The sequence below is a fragment of the Babylonia areolata genome, chromosome 1, assembly GCF_041734735.1.
Source record: "Babylonia areolata isolate BAREFJ2019XMU chromosome 1, ASM4173473v1, whole genome shotgun sequence".
NCBI lineage: Eukaryota > Metazoa > Mollusca > Gastropoda > Neogastropoda > Buccinidae > Babylonia > Babylonia areolata.
Window position 1 is genome coordinate 71,621,718 of NC_134876.1, and position 8,612 is coordinate 71,630,329.

The 8,612-nt window shown below is 37.6% G+C and overlaps 2 protein-coding genes across 2 annotated transcripts in view; one reads left to right on the top strand and one right to left on the bottom strand.

Annotated features, from left to right (window-relative positions):
- LOC143286924 (Golgi apparatus membrane protein TVP23 homolog B-like) overlaps positions 1–426 on the bottom strand; it is a 22,789-nt gene extending 22,363 nt beyond the window's left edge. Inside the window, exon 1 of the mRNA XM_076594882.1 lies at positions 391–426. Coding sequence (XP_076450997.1) covers positions 391–408 — 18 coding nt within the window. The 5' untranslated portion in view covers positions 409–426. The remainder of the gene's footprint in view (positions 1–390) is intronic.
- A 1,677-nt stretch (positions 427–2,103) lies between these two features.
- Positions 2,104–8,612, top strand: LOC143293435 (uncharacterized). Its single transcript, XM_076604289.1, has 2 exons — positions 2,104–2,617; positions 5,500–8,612. The coding sequence occupies exons 1-2, from the start codon at positions 2,179–2,181 to the stop codon at positions 5,772–5,774; spliced, it is 714 nt and encodes a 237-aa protein (XP_076460404.1). The 5' UTR covers positions 2,104–2,178; the 3' UTR covers positions 5,775–8,612.

Below are 8,612 nucleotides of genomic sequence, written 5' to 3' on the forward strand. Positions count from 1 at the left end.
GGGTGGGGGGGAGGGTTATCTTTGGGCTCGAATGAATGAATGAATTTTATTACTGAGGGTAACAGAATGAACATACGATTTTTTTTTTTTATCATCCAGCCCTCGAAAATGAGAGAGAGTGTCAATAGTATATTGGACGCTGAACCTTCTCCATCGATATGGATCCTCACCCTCACCCTGTGCAGTAGACGTGCACTCGGCAAAGCAGAAACAAAAGTGGACAGCTGTCCATGTTTTCATGAATACATTTAGAGACAGCAAGCCAATTCACGGGTCAACTTTGACCAAAAACTTAGACATCTTTTCTTTCTGTATCTATAGCAATCACAATGCAAAAAGAAATTTGTCAAAGTAAATCACACATGGAAGTCGAAGTACAACCCTACTTACGCTGCTGCTTTCTGCCATGTTGAGCCGAAAACGTGGAACATTTTCATTATAAAGACGAAAGCTGTGTCTAATGAACTGGTCAATTAAACGCACAGCAATTCTCTTCGTTTAAGCACTCGCCAAGCCATGTTGCGCAGAATTTGTTGTTACACGTGACAAATATGTTATTATTCAAGAAAGTAAAATGCTGTGGTGTCAACAAAAAAATTGCACGTTTTGTCTTTTAAACTTGAACATGTTATGCAGTCAGTCATTCGGTCATCACTGAGACAGTTGTATTGTCAGACAGGGACTGAGATAGAACTGAGTATATATAATTATTTGCAAGGTCCGATTCAGTTCTTGCGTTCATAAGTGAAGGTTCGAAAGAAATATCCTTGTAAAAAGAATAAAAACTAGACAGAAATGTTATGCCAATGACGACACACGGAGATGTCAGGAAACTAAAAGTGTTTCCAACACGTCCTCGTTGGTTTGCTGTTCTCCAAGGCAGTGTCCGGGACATATATGCTTTTGCTATCGAGACAATTTCATGGCTTTTTTTTTCATGAAGATGACCAATTATTCATCTACATTTTCCCCGTCGCCGCCACGGTTTACCTTTACACCTTTCGATACTGGACTTTTACTCAGAGAATCTAGTGATTTGTGGGCCTGGTATACCGTCTTGTGTGACTCATTACTTTTTTGTGGTTGAAAATAGAATGAAATGGGAAAATTGTGGCTTTTGTCGTAACCATCTTTTAAAACGGGAACAATGGTCGAGTTGTTTCCATGCGAATGCCATGACTGGCACAACATTCCTTGAAAATATCATAACTTGATAAACCGAGACTTATCAAACTGCCAGACTGGCATATTTCATCGACTCTCTCTCTCTCTCTCTCTCTCTCTCTCTCTCTCTCTCTCTCTCTCTCTCTCTCTCGTCTTACCTTTTCAACGACTTCTTACTTTTTTTAGGGCAGAATACTGTGACATACATGTGTGGGTATGTGTATGTATGTGTATACATCATGTACATATAGCGTCTCCCCTCTCCCATCACATGAACAAATTCTTCATCCATTTCAGTTTCAGTTCCCTCCTCCATCTCGCTGAGTTTCTCAGTCTCCTGGCTACCACCACTGTGACCACCCTCTCCCCCCCCCCTCCCCCACTCCCTCCTCCCCCCCCGGCCCCCTCTCTGTCTCTCTAGCCCATACGTTACCCTTGCTGTCCCGTTGTTGCTAAGTGTTTCTCTATCAGGAAATAAGTGCGTCAAGTAAGAGTCGTAGCGCAACAACTGACATTCTTGTTTTGATACTATGTATTTCTTTTCTCGATATGATATCATGACCATCATGCTCACTTCTTGTATTATATAGTAATGTGTATTGTAGATCCTATTCAGGGCGGAGACTGGATAAAATAAGCGCATTAAGTCTTATCTATTATCATAAAAAATAATGAATTTGTCCCGTGTCTTGTCAGTCTTGTACGTCTTGTCTCTCAGTGCGTTGGGTTACGCTGCTGTTCAGGCATCTGCTTAACAGATGTAGTGTAGCGCATATGGATTTGTCCGAACGCAGTGACGCCTCCTTGAGTAAGTGAACTGAACTGTCTCTCAGTTTGACTGAGATGACCGAATACACAGAACTGTTCGTTTCAAAACACGCAAATGCTGTTTGTATATTCATAACTGTGAAATGCACGGCTAATATCCGTTTGGCGACATCCGCTGGAAGACCTGTGTTTTTCGCACACTTATTGAAAATCAGTACATTTGACGTGTTTTCCTTCATCGACATTATGGGACCGCTTTTAAAAGGATCTCTTGGGACGCTTGCAGTAATGATTCTGTCAGAGATAGCTTACAAATGTTACCTTTACTTGAGCCGGGGCAGTGCTCGGAGTAAAACTGAAAACGAAAGTAAAGACAATTCAGAGATCATGGAGGTGTTTTTCTTCCCTGATAAGGAAGTTGCCTGCAGAACACATTTCCTCAGTGAAACACGTTGTTTCAAAACTAACTGCCAGTTTTCTCATGGCAAAACATCCCTCAGTGAATTATACAGACATTTGAGTAGCTGTAGGAAGACAATGGATGTGTGCGTGTTCGTTTTGACTTGTGTTGATCTCGCCAGCATCGTTCTGACCATGCATCGTCGTGGTGTCAAAGTTCGTGTCATCACTGATGATGACCAGGAAAATATTTCTGGGTCGCAGGTTTGGTCCCTTCGAAAAGCAGGTACATTTGGTTACATCATTTCTAAGCTTCATTAGAGATAATCATATGCAGCACATGGTCATCCGTAATTCACAGTACAGTTATATATTTTAAAGGATAGACTGTTTATGTTTTGTTTTTTTATGGAATTACTGTTAGCCACATCTATACTTTTCTTTAATGTACAAAAAAATACCTGAACAGTATCATGATTATGGGCCATCCTCCAGTTGGTGTTCCACCTTGAAAAGGAATTCTTGAAGACGTTGTTAGCAATGGGGGAAGTTTCAAGAGACATAAAGAAAATCTTTAGGATGCTCATTATATGTTTTTCCAACAGTTTTCTAATTCTATTTCTCATGCATATACACAAAGAACAAAGACACAGCACACACACACACACACACACACGCACAATATTGTTCAACATTCTAATGAATGATCTACCAAAAAAACTAACAAAGAATGTTGTAATGGTTCAATACGCTGATGATATATGCATGTGGATGAAAGTTACAATAAAAAAGAATACGCCTGCCCGATATATGAATTACACAAAAAAGCTATATCAAATTGAATTAAACACAGTAGCAAATTATATGAGCGAAAATGGTCTGCAAATATCAACCGAAAAAACACACTTGATGCTTTTTAATAATGGATCAAGTCCAGCAACATTGCCTTCCTTTAGAATTTACAATAACACCCTGGAATATAAAAAAAAGTAGTTAAATTCCTTGGAGTACACCATACATCAAAATTAACTTGGAATCATCATATCGATTACATTTTAACAAAGGCCAGGAAAACTTTAAACTTCTTGAAAATAGTATGCAAACAACCATGAAGCCAGGACATATTCATTCTACTTCACCTTTGCACATCACTTGTTCGGTCAAAACTGATATATGCACAAGAAGTATACTTCAGTGCACCGAAATATTTATTGAAAAAAATTCAAAGCATAGACTGCAGAGCATATAAACTGGCACTTGGCTTGCCAGTCCATGCTTCCAGTAAGAAAACGTACAGTGCAGCGGGAGTATTACCATTAGAGGATCAAAGGGAACTTGCGTGTAGTAAATTTGTCTTGAGAAGTTTAACGGACAAAAATGGTTTGGAATCAGAAATAACTCTCAAATCCAACCACGATTTTCCAAAGAGAGTTAGATCTATATCCTCTCATACCACACTGGGAACATACACTTCAAGTATTTTAACAAATTCCGGCATGAATAAAACCCCACATTTTGCTAAAGGGTCTGTAGTATCACCTACACCTGTATGGGAACTTCAAAGAGCACAATTTGATACCGATCACACTGATTTGACCAAGGATGACCACATAAATTTACTTACATCGCATGTACGAATCCATTTGGAAGAGAAATACCTTAAACATCTGAAGACGGCTCTGTTGTAAATGATAGAGCTGGTGCTGCTTTCGTTATTCCAGACCTTAACTTTCAAAACTCATTTCAACTGGGAGAGAATAAGTCCATCTTCACAGCTGAACTCATAGCAGTTCTCATGGCATTAAATTTCATGATATCCTTTCCGAAAACTATATTTCAGATTCTATTTTGTGTTAAATTTCATGATATCCTTTCCGAAAACTATATTTCAGATTCTATTTTGTGTTGATTCTAAATCAGTTCTTCACGCTATTGAACTTATAAAAGAAACGGTTAGGTATGAGCTCATTATTGAAATTAACCATTTGATTCACGAACTCTTACTAAGAGGCTCTCACATAACCTTTTGCTGGATTCCTTCTCATTGTGGTTTTTACTATAATGAAAAAGTTGACATTTTGGCTAAAAAAAAAGGAGCTAGAAGCTCCACAAAGGAGTTAGATTTAAATATTTCGCTTTCACTATAGGAATGTTACACCATGGTAGAAAAAGTCCAATGGTCAAAATTTCAGTTTGAGGAAAAACACACCGATAACTCAGAGTTACATATGAACATACAGAAAATGTATGGTTTCATGGGAAAACATTACCATAATGATTTTCATAAGAGGCAAATCATTTCTCTAATCTGCAGATGGAAAATGAATTGTTTTAGGACAAAATATGTCAGTAATGTTTCTTGCATCTGTGGTGCTCAGATAACAGCCAATCATATACCAACTTGCGATATGTTAAAGTCTCAAATCCCTGAACTGAAATCATCTTCAGTGTCGACGATCTTCAGCAGTCCATTGCTGATGTATGACTTTTTCAACTCCTTGTTAAATAGTCCAGTTGGTTCGCTGTTATAGTTGTTAGTTTTTCATTAGAAATATGTTATATTGTTATGGGGGGGGGGGTTGTTTTAAAAAAAAAATTTAAACAAAACTTAAATCAATCATTTTCCCACTCGATTTTTTTCCTACCCTCTAAGAACGAACGAACAACACACACACACACACGTGGAGTGATGGCCTAGAGGTAACACATCCACCTAGAAAATCCCAGCGCACTGGTTCGAATCCTAGCAGAGTTGCCATTATTTTCTCCCCCTCTAGTAGACCTTGAGTGGTGGTCTGGAAGTAGTCATTCGGATGAGACTATAAACTGAGGTCCTGTGTGCAGCATGCACTTAACACACATAAAAGAACTGACGGCAACAAAAGGGTTGTCCCTGGCAAAATTCTGTAGAAAAATCCACTTCGACTGGAAAACATAAAAAAAATTTTAAAAAACTAAAAAAAAACAGCTGCAGGCAGGAAAAATACAAAAAAATGGGTGGCGCTCTCTGTGTAGCGACGTGCTCTACATGGGGAAAGCAGTCCGAATTTCACACAGAGAAATCTGTTGTGACAAAAAAGAGTAATACTATACAATACAATCTGAAGTGAATGTTTTAAATAATCCTTTAACCTGTGAGTTTGCATCTCATTGATTTCTTTTGGACAGGAATCATTGTGCGCACTGACCGCTCCTCCTACTTCATGCACCATAAGTTTGTCTTGGTTGACGGACAGTTGCTCATCAATGGATCCTTCAACTGGACACGAAACGCCATCACTGGGAACCAGGAGAATGTCTTTGTGACCAACCATTCCAAGATTGTTTGTGCCTATCAGAATGAGTTTGAGAAACTGTGGGAGCAGTTTGACCCAAAGAACACCTTGTCCAATTCAGATTTCAGCAAAGTGAAAAGAAGTGAAAAAGAAAGAGGAGACTCCTAGTTTGAATTTAGATACATGCTTTAGAATATCAGTGTTTCTGTGCTTGGGAATGTGTGTGTGTTAGGAGGGGGGGGGTGCTTTAAATACATGTATCAGATTATCAGTGTTTGTGTGCTTGGGTGTGTGTGTGTATGTGCACTTATGTGTTTGTGGGTGTGTGTGTGGGTGTGTGTGTACATGATATAGAAATATACATGCACAAATCAATATGTCTATATGTGTGTACAGCTGTACATGTATTTTTATGCATTAGATACAGAAAGAAAAAGAGAGAGGTTGTATTATCTGAAAACTTGTGTGAGTCAACATTGCCATTTAAACTAGTGAAGATATTACTGCTTTATACATTCTTTCATTCACTGGAGAATGCTTGATGAATTTATCAAATATTTAACATGTGGCTGTAAACCAATCCATATATAGACAACATACTTTGTAGGGAGTAGTGATAGAACATATATTATGATACTATCTGTATCAGTATATGTATTTAGTCATTCGGATGAGACGATAAACAGGAGTCCTGTGTGCAGCATGCACATAGCGCACGTAAAACAACCCATGGCAACAAAAGGGTTATTCCTGGCAAAATTATGTAGAAAAATCCACTTTGATAGGAAAAACAAATAAAACTGCACACAGGAAAAAATACAAAAAAATGGGTGGCGATGTAGTATAGTGACGTGCTTTCCCTTGGGAGAGCAGCCCGAATTTCACACAGAGAAACCTGTTGTGATAAAAAGAAATACAAATACAAATGTTTAATTTTTTTATGAGAAATTTAGCAAAACGCTGAAACTTGCAGCTACTTACAGGCAGTGGTGTATGTACTTGAAAGCATGGAAACCTGTCTGATAAGTATAATCTTCACTGTTTGTAACCTAAAATATTGCTTGCTGTACATTTTGGATCTCCAGGAATAAACTCCTTTTTTTTTCTTTTTTTTTTAATTACTTTTTTTTATGAAAGTTTTGCTATATATTTTGGGTCTCCTAGGACCCATGGTTTGTTCTTTAAGAGTTTGGGTCTGCTTAGACCCATGACATACTGGGGGTTATATTTTTTGTTTATTGCTATGTTCGTCAATTGACAAAAGCAATTTTTTGTACAGACACAGGACAATGCTTCCATGACAAAGTCATAAAATGTAGGTGTAGTCTAAAACACTCAAGTGACTGTTGGTCGTTTAGACACATGACAAGGCAAAGGTTAAAAAGATTGAGTTGCTGAGTTCATATGCTCTTCTTTTTTTTTTTTTTTACTCAGTTGTCAAGTGACTGTTGGTCATTGAAGACACATGACATGGCAAAAGTTAAAATGATTGAGTTGCTGAGTTCATATGCTCTTTATCTGAGTGTCTATCTGAATTATCATGTCTGAATATGTGTATGTGCATGTGTATTTGATTTTGACCTTTTTTCTTGTTATCAGTGCAAAAGAGATTCTGATTTGGCAAGGGTTGGGGGTTGATATTTTTGTTTATTTTTGATAGATTTATAGTCTTTGTGAGCTTTTACCATTTGTACAACTAGGATGACTATTTCTGTGTATTTTTATTGGTTAGATGTCAAACACTAGAATAATACATCGTCTCACATGTTCACAAAACTTTTTTATAATCTTTTGCTTGCTGTTTTTTCCAGTTGGTCTTCTGTATTGAACATAAATAGTGTGTCAATAGTTGTGCCTGGGTGAAAGCTTACCCGTTTTGATTCCATGCATGAGCAATGAGATAAATTCAATTTTATCTCACAATCACATGCATGTAATAGAACAAACTTGATTCAACTCATGTAGGTGAAACTTTTAAATTCTGAATAGAAGGAAAAGACATAATGGTTCTATCAAAATGACCTGGGATGATGCACTTTTGAGAAAAAAAGATTCACCAGTGAATGTAAGTTTACAATTTAAAAAAATATCCTCTGTTTTTGTATGGTTATGAATCAGCTGCAGGAATATATTAAAGCCTCTGTAACATTTTTCTAAACAACTGTGAATGCTGCCTGTTGCAACCATGAGGAATTCCAAATTCAGAACTTTTGGGAGTGAAAGTTTCTGGTTGTGTAATCTTATGAGAAAGAGTTTTACCCATAATGTACAAATTGCCAGACTCAAAAGCAGTGACATAGCGCTGTGGAGTCTCAGTAGAAGTCTTCGTGAACTGACCATGGAACTGGGGTACATGCTCAGGATACAACAAGGGTACCACCAGTGAGAATGTGTCAGAAAATACCTGACTTGACAGGCAGAAGGAGTCGATTTTGGCTGTATCGTTTGACAGGAACAGCGATGAGGACTTAGTTAAACAACAATACCACTAACAGTATCAACAGCTGTAGGAATCCTTTAACAATGTTTTTCACAGCTGTGTCAATTCAGTGCTGTAAAATTGATATATAATCGTCATCAGTGCTATCTTTTTTTTCGAAATGATATTGCTCAGTTTGTGTTGTATCATTTCCTGTAAGATAATTAAGCATAGATTTGTTTCCCATCTTTAGTTTTACGTCTGTCCACTTCAAGTGGTACTACCTGTGTTTTCTGTGCCATGGGAATAGGCCACTGCAGTTACAGTCTGGTCATATCAACTTGCAGCATAATTATGTTTGGGGCTTGCCATAATTGAAACCTTTAGTTTTTTGTTGTTGTTTTTTTCCCCCCATTGCCATCATTTTATTGGTTTTCTTGAAGGACATTGTTCCTAGTGCATTGAGAGAGACTCAGAGAGAGATACAATGTGTCACTGATATAAATAGCGTGCCATCATGAGTTGTTTGACATTTCAAAACATTGAAAGTGTGAACAACATTATCTGATTATGACATTCATTATTAA